General features: G+C 38.3%; 1 protein-coding gene across 1 annotated transcript in view; it reads right to left on the bottom strand.

Moving 5' to 3' along the window:
- The window catches only part of LOC149845420 (protein VASCULATURE COMPLEXITY AND CONNECTIVITY-like), a 47,345-nt gene that overhangs the window by 18,164 nt on the left and 6,789 nt on the right, over nucleotides 1–22,392 (bottom strand). Inside the window, exon 2 of the mRNA XM_089997616.1 lies at nucleotides 7,841–8,043. Within this exon, the coding sequence (XP_089853742.1) occupies nucleotides 7,841–8,043 (203 nt within the window). The remainder of the gene's footprint in view (nucleotides 1–7,840; nucleotides 8,044–22,392) is intronic.

Raw genomic sequence — 22,392 nt, forward strand, 5'->3', positions numbered from 1 at the left:
CAGTTAAACAGAATTGAAAACCAATATCAATCATAACACGACTAAACCTATCATACCAAGCTTTTGGTGCTTGTTTAAGTCCATAAAGAGCTTTTTCTAAGCGAAGGACTTTACCCTTAGGAATACTTAGACCAGGAGGGGGTTCCATATATACTTCTTCAACTAGCTTTCCATTTAAAAAAGCATTTTTGACATCCATTTGAAAAATAGACCATTTTTTGATAGAAGCTAAGGCAATTAAGGTTCGGACAGTAGTCATACGAGCCACCGGAGCAAAGGTTTCTTCATAATCAATCCCATATTCTTGGGCATAACCTTTGGCTACTAAACGGGCTTTATATCTTTCAAGAGTACCATCACTCTTGGTTTTAATTTTATAAACCCATCGACATCCTATAGTTTTCTTCCCTGGAGGAAGATCTTGAATATTCCATGTAGAAGCCTTTTCAAGTGCATCTAATTCAACTTTCATGGCTTCTATCCATTTGATATCATTTTTTGCTTGAAAATATGTGGATGGTTCTTCATATGAGTGAATTAATGCAATAACTGCCCTATATGTGGGTGAGAAAGACTCGTATGATACAAACTTTTCTGGAGGCCTCGAGATCCGGGATGATTGTCTAGTTGGAATGTTAGAATATTTCTCAAGTGCACATGGAGTATTAGACTCTTGTCGCCTGGAATATTGAATACTAGTATCTCTATGAACTTCATTTTCAACATTAAGATCAATAATTCTTGGATCATCATCAAAGTTACAATCAAGGTCATATTCATCAGATGTTGATGTTAGATCTAGCAAAAAGGAGTACTCAGTGACGTCTTTTAATTTTCTAAAATCAAAGAAGCTCTCCTTTCAAGAAAGGAAACATTTCTAGACACATATAGTTTATTATTTTTGAAGTCAAAACATCTATAACCTTTCTGGTTTTCAGCATATCCTAAAAAGGCACAGGGAATCGCACGAGGGGAAAGTTTATCATTTTTGTCAGTAAATATGAAACATTTGCACCCAAATATTCTTAATCTAGAGTAGTCTGGAGAAATGTTCATAAGTTTTTCAATGAGAGTGATATTTTGTAACGAAGAAGATGGCATCCTATTAATGAGATAGATGGCAGTTAAGGCAGCTTCTGCCCAAAAGTCTTTAGGGACTTGATTTGCTATTAATAAAGTTCTAGTGGTTTCTATAATATGGCGATGTTTTCGTTCTGCCAGTCCATTTTGTTGAGGTGTATAAGGACAAGATCTTTGATGTGTGATGCCATGCAATTTAAGATAATTTTGAAAATCTGTGGATAAAAACTCTCCCCCTGAATCTGTGCGAAAAATAGTAATATCATTTTGAAATTTGTTTTTAACCATATTATGAAAAGTTTGAAAGTATGAAAATACTTCAGACTTATGTTTGAGAAAGTACATCCACGTATGTCGGGAGAAATCATCGACAAAAATAACATAGTAAACAAATCCTCCTTTAGAAATTACTGGTGCAGGACCCCAAACATCCGAGTGTATTAATTCAAGTGGTCTTGAAGAGAAAAAGGTTCTGTTCTGAAATGGTAATCTTTTCATTTTGCCGAAAATACAATCTTTACAATCAAATGATTCAGAGTTACAAAATTTCCCTAGATTTGGAAAATGTTGGATTTTGGCTATATGTGGGTGACCAAGTCTCTTATGCCACAGTTCCAACTCTATTTTTTGAATATTATAACAAAAAGCTTTCTTCGGCATTTCCAAAAAATCCATGTAATAGAGTCCTCCTTCTCTATGGCCTTCCCCAATCAGCTTGCCTGACTAGCGATCCTGTACCCAACAACCATGAGAAGAAAAAGAAATATTACACCCATAATCAGAAATTTGAGATACAGATAAAAGATTTAAATTTAATTTGGGAACATGTCTAATTTCTGGAATAAAAAAATTTTTTGTTTTATAAATTTTTTCAAAATCTCCTATTCCTTCTATTTCAAGAGAAGTCCCATCAGCAGTAAAGACCTTTGACACACTTGTTTTATTTTTAACACATTTGGATAGACTTTGATTATTTGGGGTCATATGAAAAGATGCACCAGAGTCAAGAAGCCAAGAAATTTTACCTAAATCAGAAAAAGATGAGGCTGCTGCGCCGGTTGAAGCTTCAGATGAGGAAGAGGCACCTTTGATGAGAGGCTGAAGGATCTCCATTAGTTGGGCCAGGGAAACTGGTGCATCCTGATCTTTAGGCTCCGATCCAGCAATTGCAGCTCTTTTTTCTCTCAGCTCCTTAAGTTTGGGACATTGTGGCCTGTAGTGTCCCGGTTCATGACAGTGATGACAAATAACTTTCTTCTTATCATAGTCACCATTTTGTCGGTTAAAGTGAGGAGGCCTATACGATCGAACATGATTCCCTGGTCTAGACACGGCTAAAACGGAATCATCTTCAATTTTTAAAGAACCTTTCCGGAGACGATTTTCTTCCATTGTTAACTCTTCAATAGTTTCAACAATAGAAGGAATTTTTCCCCAGTGAAGTAGGGCCGATTTAGTGGTTTCAAATTCCGGCCTTAATCCAGTGATAAACTGGTAAAAATGTTCAACATCGAGTTGTTTCTGACGAAGCTCGATGTCTTCGGCACAATGCCACTTTGGTTCTAAAAGGAAAAGTTCTTCCCAAAGTTCGGACAACCCATTGTAATATTCACGAATAGTTTTGTCTCCTTGTGTCATCATTCGAACTTTTTCTTGGAGGTTGCACACGTGTGCAATATCTTTAAGGGAATACATATTCTTAAGGTATTCCCATGCCTTATCGGCATGATCAAATTTGGCAAGACTTGAGCATTTTTTAATGTCAACGCTATTGATAAGCCATGACATTATCTTCGCATGAGATATTCTCCATTCTTTCCATTTCTTCTCGTATGAGGCAATAGCCTTGATTTTCTCTTCTTCCGATAGAGGGACGTCTTTATCTCCCTCCTTTTTAGTAAGAGATAGCTTAGGTTCCGAATCGGAACCATCCACAATCCCCCATAAGCCTTTTCCCCATATATGGTGCTTCATGATTGAAGCCCATGTTACATAGTTCGTATCGCTTAGTTTCATAGGCATGATGGTGACTTTATCATTGTCATCCATCGATTACAAGGAGAGAAAGAATAGGGATAGAAGAGAAACAAGAAGGAAAATGAGAAAGAAAAAAAAAAAAAACAATACAACAAGATGTGAAATCTTCTCCAATGAAGTGATAAAACACTTCTCTTCAAGTGGCGAACACTTTTGCAAACGAGCACGGAAACCGAGGCAGCTTTTCCTCAAGATTTAGTACTTCCGCGGCTCTGATACCATGAAATGAAATGGGGATCTTCGAAACACGAGCTTTGATTAACAAGAGCAAGTGTCAAGAATGACACTAAAGCATAACCCTTAAAAAGGGTATAACTGGAAACAAAATAAAAATAAAAATGTATTCTTTATTGATATGAAAAACCAATTGCTTAAGAAGCATTGGAGTGAAATACAAGAGGGGCTGCACCCCTTTATATACACAGCTGAAAGAGGACTCAATAGAGCTGTTGGGCACAGTCCAACAGCTCTATTGCTAGTCAAGTCTGGACAGGACTTGACTAGCAACAGTCATTCTAGTTCAAACTGAACTAGATGACATAAAGACAAAAAATAAAAATAAAGGAAAAAAAATACAGAAAAGAAAGAAATTAAAAATGTATTTATATATATATAATAATAATATAATATTATTATATATACATATATGTACAGTTTTACATTTTAACAAAGTCTGCATTTCTGAGAGGCAGAGATTACTTTTAAGGGCAAGGCTTGAAATGGAAATGGACATACAAATGATATAATCCAAGACATTAAATGGCCTTGTCAAGGCAAGGTTGAACTGCCACAGTCACCATGGAGGAGCATGAGTCATACAGGATTCAAATCATCCATGAAAGTCTCAGAAGTGTAGTGAACACCTAATGAATGGCATATGGAAAAATCAACATCTGACTTGTTCATAAAAGACCTTAGCAAAAACAAGACATTGAGAGCTAAAAATCAGACTGTTAATGATCCTTACCCATGTACAGCTTGACGCAGGATATTAGACCTAGGGGTGGCAAAATCTGACACGACCCGCCAACCCGCTTCTTAGCCGGGTTCGGGTTTAGCTTGAACAGGTTTGTGTCATAAACGGGTCGACCCGCCTAACCCGTTTATTAAACGGGTCGGGTTCGTGTTAGGGGTATGCCAACCTGCCAACCCGGCTGACCCGTTTAATAAACGGGTTAGGCGAGTGGGTCAACCCATTTACCCGAACCCGACCCCGACCCGTCTGCCAACCCGTTTACACGTTTACCCGAACCCGACCCGCCCGCCAACCTGTTTACCCGAACCCGACCCGCCCGTTTACATGTTTACCCAAACCAGCCCGCCAACCCGTTTATCCGACCCAACCCGTTTATTAAATGGGTTAACCATGTCGTGTCGGGTTACCCGTTTAATAAATGGGTCGGGTTCGTGTTTGCCACAGCCGACCCATTTAATAACCGGGTCGGGTTCGTGTTGAGGTATGCTGACCCGCCGACCCGACCCGATTGCCACCCCTAATTAGACCCAGTATTATTAAATTATTGAAAGCATTTTTGTAATTTTCAGTACTACTAATTATGCTTCCAAGTTGTTAAGTAAACATAGCCACAAATCTCATTCTCAATGAGACTTTTTCAGGAATTTTTTCCCAAAGTGGTTTTTCTTACGAAAATCTCAGATATTTTTAAAATTTTTAAAAATGTAAAAAACAATTAAAAGGATAAGAAATAACAGGTTTTAACAGTACTTTCTATGAAAACATAAAGAAACAATTAGAAAGTTTTTAAAATAAAATAAATAAAGGAAAAAATATAAGCTTCAAATATATAAAATAAGATTTCTTTAAAATATCATGATTATTGCAATATATATATTATAGCCGATATTATGAAGCGATATTTTTTTTTAATATCAGCTGGCCCTATTTTCTCATAAATATCATGATATTTTTAAAATATCTACCATATTTGTTGTTATGGTTACCAAATAAGGAGACTCGTACATAAATACTTATATATGTCCTTAATGAAGGAGAAACCAGCCCTAGCCCCTCATTGGGCTGGGCATTGGCTGCACCCTCTCTCTCTCTCTCTCTCTCTCTCTCTCTCTCTCTCTCTCTCTCTCTCTCTCTCTTGCCTTTTCCCTTCTTGTACGCGTATTTGGTTGTTTTGATTATAGTTATCAGGAAACGAAAGGGATACAGGAAGCAATTTGAGAAGCGGAAGCGGGAAGCGAGCTGTTTAAAAATATATGAAGTGTGAAGCATGAACCATTTAGGAAGTGAAAGAAGCGAAAGGGGAAGCATGATAAAGCAAATGTAGGAGTGTTATAAAGCAAAAGAAATGATACTTCAGAAAATAAGTCTGTAAGAGATTAAAATTAAAAATCAATTCATCAAGTCCAGTTTATGCTGATAATTTAGCATATTTAAGCAAACCAACATTAACTCATTTATCAAATTGTTATGAATATGGACAAATAAAGTTAAAAGACAACAAAATGTCAACATATTAAGTTTATTATACAAAGAGTACTCAAAGAGCCACCAGCTATTGTAGCTTTACTAAAAGTGAATTGAATGTTGGAGCTTGGGTGTCGGTGATGTCAACCGAGGTTTACCTCACAAGGGGGCAGGCCCATTAAGTGACCTTGTTCTTGGCGAGGGTTCCTCATCATAAAAAAAGGAGAAAAAAGAAAAGAAAAAAGAGAATGTTGTTAATGCTGACAGAAAGGATGTTCTCGACCATGCAAGCTTGATAAATTCCGGTGGTGACCGGCCTCAAAGAAGATGCTAACACTGCTTAACCCTTTTCGCCCGAGTAGGCAGAAGCCATAGCTTGCTTAAAAACACTAAAAAAAATTGGAGCTGCAGAAGCAAACTGCTTTAAAAGAAGGCGCTAGCATTGCTTATCTGTTCTGGTGCATCCCTCATAGTAAGTACTTTGAAAAAAGCAAAATCAGAGCCTTCATCCAGTAAAGCATACATGAAGTTGCTCTTTTCGTGGTAATCACGTCCTAGACGAGGCGAATTGCTTTGGCGCAACCCTTCACTTTCTACTTCATAGTCGAAATGAAAAAAGAAATAATGATAATAATAACAATATGAAATCTTGAATGTCCATTTGTTGTTTTGCTAAGGCATGCACACATGCAAAGGTGTTACTATTGACCCATTTTTGCTGAAGACAAAACAAAAGTTACGATTATTCAACTGGGAGATCTGACACATGGATGGTGTAGCCACTTGGTCAGTTGGTTAGTCTTATTGGTGTGAGGCTGACAATGAGAAGAAGAAGAAGAAGGGTCTTGAGAAGCTAGACCACTGAATGTCCGGAGTCCATAACACCATCTCCTCAAACCTTAACTCTAAAGAAGGGAAGAATGAAAGGGTGCCTGGCTCTCTGAACAAAGCCAAAAACAAGGTGTCGTATAAGGCCCCTCTTGGTAGCAGTCACAATTCTTGGTTACGTACTCACTTTCGCTGGTGGTAGATTCATGTTTGCTGACTGGAACTAGTCTTCAAGGTAAGAGAAATCAAAACCCTTATTCCCAATTTAGGCAAGAAGGAAGCAGGGTAAGGGGCAACGTCGGGGGACAAACCATAAAAACCCATAAAAACTTACCAAAATCCGTTGAAAACAAAAAAAACTATAAATAGGAAGAAAATGCTTCTATGAATGAAAGAAGTGCGTTTGTCTGTTGTTAAAAAAAAACATGCTTTCTCATATCATAGAAGTGTATTTCCTTTGTTTTGTGAAACACACTTCCTACATTTCAGAAGTGTGTTTCAAATGATTAGGAAGTGGTTTCCCATTGCTTCCCCTCTTTTCAGGGAAGCAACAACAGGTTTCCCACTTCTGAAGAAGCAGCCTTCTTGGGTTCCTTACACGCTTTTGGTAACTATGGTTTTGAATCTTAAAACCCTTCCATAATTAACTATACAGATTGTGTGATGGATTTTATTTTAAAGGGAAAGTATTCATTTTTTATTAAGAGAATAGGATGTTAATTCAAATATACATTAAAATTATGCTTCTTTATAGCAGGAAACACATTTAATTTTCCTGTTATAATTAGTTGAATTAAAAGTGCTAATGCCACAAAAAATTGTTAAAATTGTTAGAGTACGATGTCGATTGCATACTGTGGGGAACAATGAGAACATGACTTGGACTGCAACCTGTTCAATAACTTACACATTCCAGTGATCTCTCTCTCTCTCAATCTCTCTCCTTGCCACTTTGACCCCAAAATACAAGATCACATCACACAAAGGCATTGGAAAGAATAAATTAACCAAATCTACTAAAGATTTAGATCCCATAAAGTCATAAACAGATTGGAAGATCATAGAAGATATAACAACCAATTTCTGAACATTTACATTGCATAAAATCATAAACAGACTGGAAAATCATAGAACAAGCTCTCTGTTCGGGATGCTTTCTGAAAGATGTGGGAGGATATATCAAATGCAATAACAGTTCATATGGATGAGAAACAATCAATAAGTGATGGATGGAACTTATGGTTTTTTCCAGCACATCCCATGTAATGACAAACATTGGCATTTTGTCTGCTAATTACAGTCAAATGTGAATTTATGTTATTATTTACCGCAGGGTTATGAAAATGATAACATAACAACCATCCTGTTCAAATCTGACAAATCTAAGATTTTGTAACACAAGAAAATGGACTACATCTAAACAAGGAAAACACATTATATTTTCAGAAAAGTTACCATGAGACAACAAAGCAGACTAATGCTATTGTCCAGTTGGAACCAGATGGATGTGGATGCTTCTGACAACAGATGCAACCAGCGGCAGTGTTGATAATTACTTGGGCAATCATAAGAACCACCCCTGCTGCCAAACCAAGACCTAATGCTGGGCTCCGTGGGTATAAGCAGGTCCCATTTTCAGTCAATGTAACATCACCTGGCTGTAAAGTTATATGGTGTTACCAATTAAAATATAACTTAATATCACAAATCATGTATGATGAAGCAAGAAGAGTCATAGTATGACATATCAGTTCAAGATGTTCCTGTCAGAAATTCATGTAAGAAACTTAAGGAACTTCAAGACAATCAATTCATTCCATTTGCGGGAGAATATGTCTACATAATTTTCTAATGAAGATAGATGTCCAGTAAGTCTTAAACCATTATGCAAGTTACTCAAAGCACGAGCAGGACATTATAATAATTACGTTATTAGGAAACTTGGTTCCATCCAAACTCCAAAAAACTGCATTCTATATTGGAAATGGTTCACATTATTCCATAAATTATAGGAGTAGCAACATATCAATATACATAATTATGAGGAAAAAACTTCGATGCACTTCAAGGTAGAAAAAGATAAAACAAAAAACTGAGAGAACAAGCAAAGAAATAAGATGAATCAAGAAGAAAAGAAACACTAAGAGCTTGACAAGAGAATGATATGTAGTCCAAGTCCATGTAGACGGAGAGCAGACTATGCAGTCTTATGTTTATACTTAAGGTGGTGTTTGCAGTCTGGACGAGCCTTCTCTTATCCCAAAAACTGGAACAAGCTGCAACATTCAAAATGGAGTATAAATTACATCCTTTACTAGAGAAGTGGTGCATCCAAATGCACCCTTAGTGTTTGGTTTTAAGTTTCATTGTGGAAATAGAAATGGATCCCATTGTTAGAATCCAACTCTACGTTTCAACATTATCTTTGTAAATCATCATCATCATTATCATCATACTTCTTGATATCCATAATTGCCACTAAAAATTCAAGACATCAATCCTATGCTCATTTCCGTTTTTGTCATCATCAACTAGGGCTGCCAATCATAGCCACAAATCTTGTTCTTGGGTTTTTCTCGGCAAGTGAAAATCTTGGGAGAAATTCAAGTTTCATGTTTTCTCAGAAAAATAACGGAAAAATCTCCGCACATTCATGATCTAAAAAAATATGAAGCATATTTAAAAACTTATTAAATACATTGAAATTTATAAAATATAGTTGCCTACAAATTCATTAAAATCATGATTTGCTTATTTAGGAACCAATGTAAGGTTTTCTATTCTATTATAATCTAACTATGATTTAAGGTAAGGATTTTGCTTTATTAGGATGTGTTGTAGTTTATGTAAAGGGACAAGTTTTAGTACCATATTGATGAGGGAGAAGAGAGAGCATCTCATAATTATCTATAAAAGGCCTCCCATACCCTTCTTTTCATTCACAAATAGCATGGTTTCCTTTATTGGAAAGCGTGAAAAAAAAAAGGAAAGCAACTTTTGAATTAATTCAAAAGCTCTTTCATTTTCAAGGTGAGAGAACTGTGAAAATTTAACAAAACACCCTTCATGAAAAAATTAATATTGTATTTTATCGCATTTCAAAAGTCGGGATAAAATCCTGAGAAATTAAAATATAGCAATTTTTTTAAATCATGCTTTTCAAATGTTTATTCCTCATTTTAGTAACATTTTGCATTGTTTTGCACAATATTCGAAATATCAGCGAGATTTGTGACTACGCTGTCAATGGCAAGGTTTTACAACCTCATACTAAAGTAACCTGGTTTCTAACAAGCAGAACCAATGAGGTATCTAAAGGATCTGAATAGTTAAGATTTCTGACGCTTGTATACTTATAACGCAAATCCATACTCAAACATGGATCTGATTAAGAGTAAGAACTAATATATGTTTATAAATTTGTTGACAAAATGCTGGTTTTGCATACTTAAGCTCCATATAGTATTAACCTATGTCACCTAAGTACGGGTGCAGGTATGGGTGCCAGTATGGAGGGTACGACACAGCAATTCCAAAAAATGTGGGTACAGGGACACGGCTAAATATATACTGAAAAATATACATTATATATCTAAAATATATACTGAAAATATATATTACATATTGAAAATATATAATATAATATAGGACACGGCAAATGCCATGTCCAGGTACAATACCGTGTCGACATGGGTACAGCACCCTAAGTGCCGTGTCGCGGTAACATAGGTATTAACCCATCCAAACCTAGACTCAGCTCTGGATCTGCACAAGATAGTTTACTTTGGAACCTAATTTGGACATAGTACAAGTGTTTAGAGTTGGATCAAGTCCAAAATATAAACAGGCTCATCCTGTCCCTATCACTGACATCATCGTCATCTTTCTTCTCCAACTTGTCCATCAACTCTCATTAGCATTCTCATCATCATGATCATTTTTTTACATCATTTTTTCACTATACCAACACCATTATGCATAATCGGCATCCCTAATAGATAATCATTGACTTCGGGCAAATTTGGCAAGAAAGAAACTGAATAATGTTCCGGGACAGTATAATGTCTAGTTTTAGGGTGCAAGAAGTAAGGACTTTGGACATTGTGCAAAGTGGGTTAAGATCCATATCTTCTGTCAGATAAACAGTAATTTGAATGCAATTCTGTGCTATAGAGACTAAAATTAGGACTGGTAGTTTCACCTCTTAATTTGAAATGTCGATGATTCAATGTGCCTTTTTTTCAAAATTAAAAAGTTTTGATTGGCATCGGAAAAGGGGATTAAAAGATCATTTTGGTTTCATATAAGAGAATATTCATGTCCAATGAAATTAGACACATGGACTTCTCTCTAAGATGGGCATTAAACTTGGGCCCCTTGCCACCAAAATTGTTTAATTGGAGACTCATGTGCAACAACAACTCATGGTTCCAAGGTGAAGCATGTATACTAACCGTAAACTAACAGCAGCTTTGACAAAAATGAAATAGCTAATATTTACTGCATGCTTTTGTATTTACAGCAATTTTGTGAAAAAATAAATGGCTAATACTTAATGCATGCTTTTACATCTAACAATAAGATCAAGGAGCATGCTGACCCGTTTATTAATTGCAATAAGTTCTGAAATGATGAAAGTCGTAGTTAATTGAGGATATGAATTTTCATTCATCTCAATTGAGGTGGATAACAACAATGCCACTCAATGCTCACCATTATCGCAATCAAAACACTTACATAAGGAAGCATGGTGGCTGCAGTTTCATCAGGAAATTTTTGTAGGAAAATGGATAAAAAAGATAAATCCAGGAATATCACAGGATATTCAGTACAATCTATAGGTGTCCCATCAGAGTTCAGATGCCCAATTGAATATTTAGGCTATTTTGGTATTCTAAAATACATTCCAGGATTGTCTTTTTCAGATTGAGAACATTAAAGTATTATCAAAAGAAATTTAGGCTATCATTGGACCTCATTTTTCACAGAGAATGCCTTGCATGAGATGCTGCATTTTGTATCACCTTGCATCTTGGATAGAACATCTTCCATGATCAAGTAAGTGCAATCTAGGAAGCTGTAAAACCCAGCCGACTATGTCGGGTGGGAAAGGTAAGTTTTAAAAGAAAAGAAAAGGGGAACACGAGATTGGGAAAACGGTTCCTCAAAACGAGGAACCACTTTCCCCTCTCATTGGAGGGGGATGAGGATAAGCCTCACCTTCCCCATTTGGCAGGAGGGTGAGAGTTATCCTCACCTGCCGTCTAAGTCACACGGACTCGGCTAAAAGGTCGACACACCTGCGTCGACACACCCCGACACATGTGCGGACACAGACACGGTCAACGAAGTGTCAGACTCGGTCAACGCATCGACGCCAAGTCCATCCACATTTTGGACTCGGTCAACTTTGACCGAGTCTATTTTTATCCATTATGATTGTTATATATATATATATATATATATATATATATATATATATTGTCAATTTTGACCGGTCAACTTATTGCTTTAAAATTTACAATCTTATTATTGTTATATATATATAGCCGTGTTCCCGTGTCCAAAATTTTTGAAATTGCAATGCACCCGTGTCGCACCCGTACTCGCACCCACACCCATGTGACATAGCCTTCTGTGAGAACCCTATAAGAGTCTTCACGGTGGTTGTTCAGCCCCACCCGATTCAATGAGAGAGAGAGTCTGAGATAACAGAGAGTGGGAGAGGAAGTTTGAGAAAACGAGAGAGAAAGAGTCGTCGGACCACCGCCGGCAGGTAACGCCCTCCCCCCTGGTTCTTTTCTTTTGGGGTTTTCTTGAGAAGGCCAACATCCATGACTGTCGGCGTGGTTGTAAAAAAAAAAACTGGCAACCGTTGGCTGCCGGTAACATTACAGAGAAAAAAAATGGTAACCGAGTGGTTGTCGACGATATCAAAAAAAGAGAGAGACTCCTCTATCTATCTCGGCTCAGTACACCGAGACGGGAGATGGGACAAAGCGAGAGAGACCCCTCTCTCTGTCTCAGCTCTATACGTCGAGAGAGAGAGAGAGAGAGACTCCTCTCTCTGTCTCGGCTCTATACACCGAGACAAGACAGAGAGAGACCCCCTTCTTTGTCTCGGCTCTATACTCTGAGACAGAACAAAGAGAGAGACTCCTCTCTCTGTCTTGGCTCGGTACACTGAGATGGGACACACAAAGAGAGAGATAAAGAGAGAGAAATTTGTCTTGATTTTGTACACTGAGATGACCTCTCTCTGTCTCGGTCTGGTTCGAAACACCATGAGACAAGACAGAGGGAGAAAGAGAACCTTCTCCCTCCATCTTAGTGGTACCACTAAGGCATGGTGTGAATCCGGATCTGGATCGGGCTTTGCAAATGGAACGAGACAAGGAGTGTCAACTCCTGTCTCAGTTCAGATTACTTTGGATCTGGGTCTTAGATAAACAATCAAAGAGAGTTTCAGTGCAGACATTCCAATTCGGGTCCTATGAATCCAAACTCAGACCAAGCTTAGTTTAGTGGGTTCGAGGAAACCAGAAGACCCGAAACCAAGTTAGGTGAAAAGACCAAAATACCCTGGAACATGCCTCGAACCTCAATCGGTTAAACGGGCATAACTCTGCACTTCGAACTCGGATTCGAGCAAGGTTCAGCTCGTTGGAAACAAAATGCAGAAAGTAATATGTTGGTTCTATATCTGCAACCAAACTCAGAGAGTCAAGAGAGAAAATTTTGATCAACCCCTATAGGGGCAATTTAGTAATTATATATAGAGAGAGAGTTGAGCTAACTTAGTGGATCTGACTTGAATTACAGATCCAAGTGGTCCTAAGAGAGATTAGATTGCTGAGAGAGGGTGGTCTCTACCATTAGGTAAGGGATATTATAAGTAACTTTAGTTGTAAATAAATCATGTTTGAGTTGTATGTTATCATTATCTCCCGTAAGTCAACATGTTTAGAAATGTATCTCTTGCGTGTGAGCATGATACACATAGAATGACCATGCATGAATTAGTTGCGGTAAGATGAATGTATATGTATGTCGGTTGTGATACGACATGAATGCTAGAAAGAATTGAGATTAGCATGCTTAACCCCTTAAATCCTGGAAGTAACGACCTATGGAAAGAGTTACCTAGTTCGCGGCTAGAGTGAAGCCATCATGGAGAGTGGGTCACTGGTCATTTAACAATGTAAAGATACTACCTTATTGTATGCTTAGTATGATATACGATGTGAACCCTAGGAAGATTCTAAGACTAAGAATGAAATCCGTCATGATGATTTCACAATGACATTCGTAGGAGAACAAGTGAAAGTTGAGCTTGAGAATAAGGTTCAGGGTAATGAACTTAAGATATGACCTAGGGTTTTAAATTCACAAAGTATATGAGACTCTAGACAACCATAGATGGTGAAAAGTCATTTATGGTTATGATGTAACATGAACCATGTTGAAACTAAGCCTAACCTCTCGGCTAGCTACCAGTGCGGTTGTATTTTTGTTTCACTGCAGTGTCTTGATGATCACTGGGAGCATATAGTTTATAATCTGGCTAACAATGTAGAATTAAGGTGTTATACACAAGTTGCTACGCTCATAGATAGCTATGACCGGCATAGCCGACCTAGTGTTAAAGTCAGAGTGAGTGTTGGATGAGAGAGTTAAGGGTAAATTTAAAATATACAACATTTGTGTGGTATCTTGAAAACTAAACTCAGACTAGGGGCTTAGAAATCACTGCAGTTGTAAGTTAAAGTCTTTTATTGCTTATAAATATTTTTTAATGACTTGTAGACTCAACCCCTGAATAATTATAATTGTGGGTTTTAGGTACATTAGCGGACGCAGGACGTGACCAGTTACTTCGATTGTGCTACATAAACATTTGTTAGATTAATTCTTTGTCATTGAATATTGATGTAATGTTTATGTTTTTTTATGTTATGAATGATGAACCTTGTTAAGAAATTTGAGTTTATTAAAAAAAAAATTAGTCATGCTTCTTCTTTGTGAACTCTGTTAAAATGTTCAATATTAATATTTATAATCCTTGGGGTGGTCATACGTAATTTTGTATAATTACGTATACCTATTTGTAATTTCATTCCACCTAATCACATATTTAAATAGGTGATTAGGGTTAATGAAGAATACACTCTCTCTCTCTCTCGTCCATCTCTCTTTCTCTCGTCTCTCTAAAATACAATCTAGGGTTGACTGAAATCAACATGGTATCAGAGCGGGTCTCCCTTCTGGGATGACGTTGCTGCTGCTGTTGCTCGAGGATGCTGCTGGTCGTGAAGGGTGAAGAAGAAGTGGATGATCGGCTTGAAAAAAAAATCTGATCATGGATCGTGATCAGGCTGCCAGTCGTGAAGGGTGAAGTAGAAGTGGGTGTCGCTGATCATCGTGATCTGTTGTAGATTAAAACCTTTTTGTTGTCGTAATCATGTTCCCACTGGTGGTGACGTGCTGTCGTGAGCAATGCAGGTCGTGTGTGCTGGTGTTGTGACCGTTAGAGTGTTGTTGTGACCAGTGGTGTTTGTGTCTTCCTCCCTGCTAGTGTTGAGGTCACTTGCCTACCGTGATCGTGTGCTGGTGTTTATCGTGGTGATGAGGTTGTCGCTGATTGTGAAGAAGGACAAGATGCCATGGAGCTTATGATGTTGTCGCTAATCAAGAAGCGTGAAGAAGGTGTGGATGCTATGGATCACGATCGGCTTGTGGGTCTATGTATGATTATCGTGTTGCATAAGAAAAACGTCGGTGATCAGATCATTATTGTGAAGATTAACTGGTAGGTGTTCTAGTCTTGAAGTTGGTCGTCTTTGCTGAAAAAAAAATCAGTCTTGAAGTCGATAGTCATTGCAACAGAATATTTTCAGCTTGTGGTTGGGGTGATATTTGATCGCCATTCAGATTTGGAAGAAGATTACACAGGCAGGTGACCCTTGTTGCGAGAAAAAAAATTATTTCTAGTAGTGTCTTGTTGCGGCCCTTGATGAGCAATTTTTTTTGTCATTATGGTTGATTCGCGTGCTCTAAATAACGACAAAAAACAGAGGTCATTGGTGAATATAAGGCCTTTGTGAATCCCTTTTCATATGGATCCTCAGTTAAGCTAGATGACACTAATTATGCAAGGTGGTCTCGCACCTTCATGATGTTCATTTCGGGTCATCGGAAAAAGCATATCCTGTTGGAATTGGAGCCCCTGAAAGAACAAGAAAATATGTCTCCTGGGACGAAGACAATGACATTGTGATGTCATGGATAATGAACAGTGTACAACCTCATATAGTTGATGGACTGATTTATTACACCTCAGCTAAACAAATGTGGGACAATCTCCGTGATACATATTCTCATGAAACCAATGTGAGTCGTATTCTACAAGTTGAGAAGGAGATTTATCAGTTGCAGCAAGGAGATCAGACTTTGGCCCAATACTATGCCTCTGTTAAATCTGCTTTTGAGAGGCTAAATGCACACAGACCCTTATGTTGCACCAAACAGACCCTTATGTTGCACCAAACAGAAGACTCATCAAGAGCAGACTATGGTTGCCTGGTTCCTTACAGGGTTATCATCTGATTTTTCAGTTGCCAAAGTTCAAATGCTAACTAGTTCTGATGTTCCTACTCTTGCAGAAGCCTATAATCGTCTAAGTAGGCTTGTCATTACTCTTCCTCAAACTCAATCTGAATCACAAGCATCAGCCCTAGCAATCACCTCAAGCCGTGGAAGAGGTACTTTCTTGAATTTTCGAGGAAGACGTCATGGACGCAGTACTGGAAGAAGATGAAGGCTCCAATGTACATATTGTGGTAAACTTGGACATCTTGAAGATAGGTGCTGGGATAAGACTGGTCGACCTCCTATTCCATCATCTAAACTGAATGTGTCCAAGGCTCAAGTTGCTAAACTCGAGGCAGAGACCCCTACTACCTCCTCCAACGATTCAGTTATTTTAAGTCGTGCAGAGTACAATGAATTGGTGTCTCACCGGCTTCCTAGTTCAAGCGTTCCTATGCCGGTTGCTGATGTGGCATGCTCTACAGGTGATAGCGTGAGTTATCAAGGTAGTAGATGGATCATTGATTTGGGTGCCTCTAGACACTTGTGTGGAACTTCCCATAATTTTTCTACGCTACACCCTATTGTTGAACCTCGCAATGTTATACTTGCTGATGGGAAATCTTCTCATGTTGTAGGCCAGGGAAACATTCTTATATCCCTCACACTTCAATTGACTAATATTCTCCATGCTCTTTAATTTCCTCTGTTAGTCGAATTGCTAAGGATAACTGTAGAGTGATATTTGATCCTGTGTGTTGTATTTTTCAGGACTTGCTGACTGGGAAGAGGATTAGTGGAGGCCATGAGGAGGGTGGTGTCTATTATCTTCATCAGCCAGTTGGATGCATGAATTTTGTGTCTGAGCCATTTTTCAGTATCTATTAGTGGCATCTCCGTCTTGGTCATGTTCCTTTGCTAAAGCTTCGTAGACTTATTCCTCAAATTTCTCCATCTGACTCATTTCAGTGTGACGCCTGTCAATTGGGCAAACATCACAGAAGCTCCTTTCCTTCTCGTCAGAGCCCTTCGAGTCAAGCAATGTTTGAGATTTTTCATGTTGATGTATGGGGACCTAGTAGAGTACCTAGTTGATCTCAGTGTCGTTATTACTTAGTTACTGTTGATGATTTTTCCAGATTGTCATGGGTTTTCTTAATAAAAAAAAGGTCGGAGGTTGCCTCCATTCTTATGTCTTTTGTCATTGAAATAAAGACTCAGTTTCATTCTCTTGTCAAGATTATCCGCATTGATAATGCTCTCGAGTTCAAATCCAATGAATTGTTACAATTTTATCGTAATCGTGGCATCTGCCCTCAAACTACTTGTGCTCATACATCTCAGCAAAATGGTGTTGCAGAGAGAAAACATAGGCATCTACTCGATGTTGCTCATACTCTTATGTTGCAATCAAATATGCCACCCTCATACTGGGGGGATGCTATTCTCATTGCTTGTTATCTCATTAATCGTATGCCATCTTCATCCTTGGAAGAACAAATCCCTTTTCAAAATCTCTATCCTAATGCTTCATTGTTCTCGATTTCTCCAAAAGTATTTGGATGTATTTCCTTTGTTCACAAACTTGGACCTAACCGTGATAAATTATCTGCCCAAGCCATCAAGTGTGTCTTTCTTGGATATCCAAAAAATCAAAAAGGCTACCGGTGTTATGATCACATCTCTCGTCGAGAGTATATTAGTGTGGATGTATCTTTCTTTGAATTTGTTCCTTTTTTTTCTACCACTGCATCCAGAATACATGTTGAACATGGTGATACCCTGCCTCTTCCTATTCTTCCTTTTCCCTTGGAGTCGTTTTCTCAGACATTCTCTCAGTCTTTCCCAACTGCTCGGTATCATGATCCTCCTATGGTGTACACTCGCAGATCACCACCTGAATCAGCACCTACATCACCACCTTCTTCATAAGTAAGTTCTCCTAAAAATATTGAGATGTCTAATGATGATAGATCTATCTGTTAGATTTACAATCTCCAGGTCGTTCCACGCGTGAGAGCTGAGAAACAGAGAGAGATAGAGAAAGGGAGAGAGAAGTTGGGGAAAAAACCGATACCCTGTTGTGTTAGGGTCAGTTGTTGTGTATACTCCTTTATATTAATCTGCTATTACAAAATTAGGGTACTAAAATACCCTCATTACAATAAAATATATTACACAATGACATTAATGAGAAGTGAATGTCACGGGTCTGGATCTCCAGATACATGACCCGTAACCAGAGAAAACACTTCTTTTCACCCTCCCTCAAGTTGTGCATGATCTTGAACCATGAATAACTTGCCTTTTAACATCCAAAATTTGTCTTTTGTCAATCCTTTGTAAATATATCCGCCACTTGATCTGTAGTTCGAACAAATTCAGGCTCAATCTCTTTCTCTTCTACCTTTTGTCTCACAAAATGCTGGTCTATTTCAATATGTTTGGCACGACTGTGATGGATTGGATTAAAGAACATACTAATGGCACTCTGGTTGTCACACAAAAGAAGTGATCGAGAGATCGATTCTCCGACTTCTGTCAGTAGATGTCTAATCCAAGTTGCCTCAGCAATGGCGGCTGCCATTGACCTGTATTCAGCCTCTGTACTGGATCTGGCAACAGCCTTTTGTTTTTTACTACTCCAAGAAACCAAATTCATCCCAACAAATACACAATAGCCGAATACTGATCTGCGTTCATCTGGATCTCCCGCCCAGTCCACATCAGAATAAATAGTGATCTCATATGCATTTTGCCCATTTATCTTTCGCTTATATATGAGACCATCCCCAACCGTTCCCTTCAGATATCGTAGTATCCGTTTATCTGCTTCCATATGTCCTTCACATGGTGCATGCATAAACTGAGAAACTTGATTCACCGAGTAGACTATATCAGGGCGAGTAAAAGTGAGGTATTGTAACATACCCACTATGCTACGGTACTGTGTGGGATTATCAAATGGATCTCCGTCTTGAGAGCTAAGCCTTTGATGAAGAACGCTAGGAGTGCTCAAGGGCTTGCAGTCTTTCATACCCGCTTTATTGAGAACATCAATGGTATACTTATGTTGAGTAAGAGTCATCTCTTCAGAAGTACTGTCGACTTCAACTCCAAGAAAGTATCGTAGTTTACCAAGGTCCTTCATTTTGAACCTCTGATTCAAGAGATGTTTGACTTCTTCAATGTGCTCATTGGAATTACCAATGATGATGATATCATCCACATATATCAACAACAGAGTAATTGTGTCTTGGTTCTTAAATATAAATAAGAAGTGGTCAAGAAGAGATTTCTTAAAACCATATTTTTGTATTTCAAGAGAAAAGCTGTCGAACCAAGATCGAGATGCCTGCTTCAATCCATATATCGCCCTTTTTAGTCTGCAGCTATGTCACACGGACTCGGCTAAGGAGGTGCCGCACCCGAGTCGACACGCCCCGACACGGGTGCGGACTCGGGTGCGGCTTCGGACTCGGCCCGGACTCGGTCAACGCCGAGTCGGACTCGGTCAACGAGTCCAGGCCGAGTCCGTCCACATTTTGGACTCGGTCAACTTTGACCGAGTCCAAAAATGTCCCTAAAAAACTAATTTTTTATATTTTTTATTTAAAAAAAATATATATAAAAAAGGCACTGTGACTGTGCAGTCTTTGCAGTGTGCACAGTCTTTGCAGTGTGCACTGTGCACAGTCTGTGACTGTGCACAGTGCTGTGCCTGTGCACAGTCACAGTCACAGTCACAGTCACAGTCACAGTCTGTGACTGTGCACAGTCACAGTCACAGTCACAGTCACAGTCACAGTCACAGTCACAGTCACAGTCACAGTCACAGTCACAGTCACAGTCACAGTCTGTGACTGTGCACAGACACCTGTGGCATTTTAAAAATAAAATAAAATAAAATTATATATATATATATATATTTTTTTTTTTTTTGCCGAGTCCCCGTGTCCAAAAATTTTAAAATTGTGCCGCACCCGTGTCGCACCCGCACCCGCACCCGCACCCATGTGACATAGGTCTGCAGACATATTTTGTAGGATTACCTTCTGCGTAACCAGTGGGTTGTTCCATGTATACCAAGGTTTTAAAACCCGTGACTCGGAACTCGACTCGTTCTTTATTGACTCGTGACTCGGCGGGTCAACTCGGTGACTCGGACCGGGTTTTGTTAACTTTTGATTTTAAAAGAAAAACAATATATAATTTGTCTGAAACCATGTTTTTGAGTAAACATAGCCTCCAAACGTCTGTAAGAATATAAAAACAACTGCAAAGAGCTATAGAGGTTTGCTTGAATAACTGAATTTGATATCTATACAAGCACTTTGACTAATTCATGACTTGAATTAGAGGATTTGGTCACCATGAGTTCAATCTGCTACTACCTAAGGTTCCTAAAATGGCCAATCATATATGCTAGCTTGTTTTAAAAGTTTTAATTCCCTCTCTAACAAATCCATAAATGTAAAACAGGGATATATGTGCATATTGAAAGTTTACTGAATGCCCAATATCAACATAAATAAGCAATTTTTCATGTATAAAACTATGCAGGAAATATATTAATGGCACACCTATAAAAAGACTACTAATATTTGAATATGTACAATGCTTGTTCACATAACAAATAGATGATGAAACCTAAATGTGACTTCCCATAGGCACAGTTGACCCGCCGCCGTATATAGTGAGAATCATTTCTTTAAAATATTTTGCTAGAATAAGTTGATAACACTGGGTGAACAGTAGTTCGAACAACATGGCGATTTTATTCTATGGATTTAAATGCTTTTTTATCTTTAAATGATTTTTATTTTCTTTTTTATACAAAATCTAGGGGTAACCCTTGTTAAAATATATATACTTATATATTTCGAAACTGTAATTTGAAACTCAAAAAACAAATTTCAAACATCCCAAAACTCGCCCGAGTCAGGCCGAGTCAAGCCCGAGTTTTGGCCCGAGTCGAGTCAGCCGAGTCAACGAGTTGACTCGACGAGTTTTAAAACACGGATGTATACTTCTCTCAAATCTCCATGAAGAAAAGCATTTTTCACATCAAGTTGGCTAATAGTCCATTGGTGTTCAATAGCTAAAGAAAGTATGACTCTGATTGTCCCCATCCTCACCACTGGACTAAAGGTTTCATCATAATCCTGTCCTTGCTCTTGTGTAAATCCTTTGGCTAAAAGTCTCGCCTTGTATCGCTCTATAGTCCCATCTGGTTTATACTTTATTTTGTACACTCATTTCAAACCAACAACGTTTCTGTCAGGTGGTCTTGGCACGACATCCCACGTACCACATTCATGTAGAGCTTCCATCTCCTCATTCATTGCTTCAATCCATCTTCTGGAATTTGACGCTTGAGAGAACGTTGTGGGTTCATCTTCTTTATTCAAGGCTGTTAGAAAAAGTTGAAAATCTAATGAGAAATTTTCATAACTGACCCACCTTTCAATTGGATGGCGAGAACGTGTGGATCTTCTAATATCAACGATGTTGGATGTAGAGGATGCGTCCACATCCGAATTAACTATGGTGGGCGGCTCTCTTTCTCGTCGAGTGTAGACGAGGCCTTTATACCTTTCTGGATTCAAAGTTGGGTCTGTATTTTCATGGGCAATCATTTCATCAGTAGACACAGATCTCTTATCCTTTTAAGTGCAGTTTGAGCAAACATCACTAGCTCCTGAGAGAAGTTCATAATTCAACCAAGGATAATAAGCCTCAACTTTAGGTTTTGATTCTGAAGAACTAGTACATCGATAATCAAAATTCAATTCATCGAAGACGACATTTCTTGATATTTTGATGTGCTTGCTCACCGAATCATAGCACTTGTACCCTTTATAGTCATCAGCATAACCCACAAACCTGCACTTCAGGACCTTATCCTGAAACTTATGCCTCATTGAACTGTCAACATGATCATAGCATAAACAACCAAACACATGCAAATCATAATAGTTGGGATGTACACCAGAAAGAGACAAGTAAGGAGACTTGTTTTCCAAAACAGTCATGGGCAATCGATTTATCACATGAACTGCAGAATGAAAAGCCTTTGTCCATAAAGTGATCGGAAGACTACTGTCATGCATCATGCTCATCGCACTCTCAACAATATGGCGATGCTTCATTTCAGCAATCCCATTCTGCTGAGGTGTGTGTGGGCAAGACACCTTTTTCCTTATCCCGTTACTTTGAAGAAAGTTAGTAAAGTCAATGGAGGAGAATTCACCTCCTCCGTCACATTGGAAACTTAAGATGTTTTCAGAAAATTGGTTTTTGACAAAGGAATGGAAGTTACGGAACAACTTGAAAGTCTCAGATTTATGTTTCATGAAAAATATCCAAGAATAGCGAGAATAACTATCAACAAATAAAAGATAATATCTAGTTCCAGA

The sequence above is a fragment of the Nuphar pumila genome, chromosome 2 (assembly GCF_984573655.1).
Source record: "Nuphar pumila chromosome 2, dmNupPumi1.hap1.1, whole genome shotgun sequence".
Lineage (NCBI taxonomy): Eukaryota > Viridiplantae > Streptophyta > Magnoliopsida > Nymphaeales > Nymphaeaceae > Nuphar > Nuphar pumila.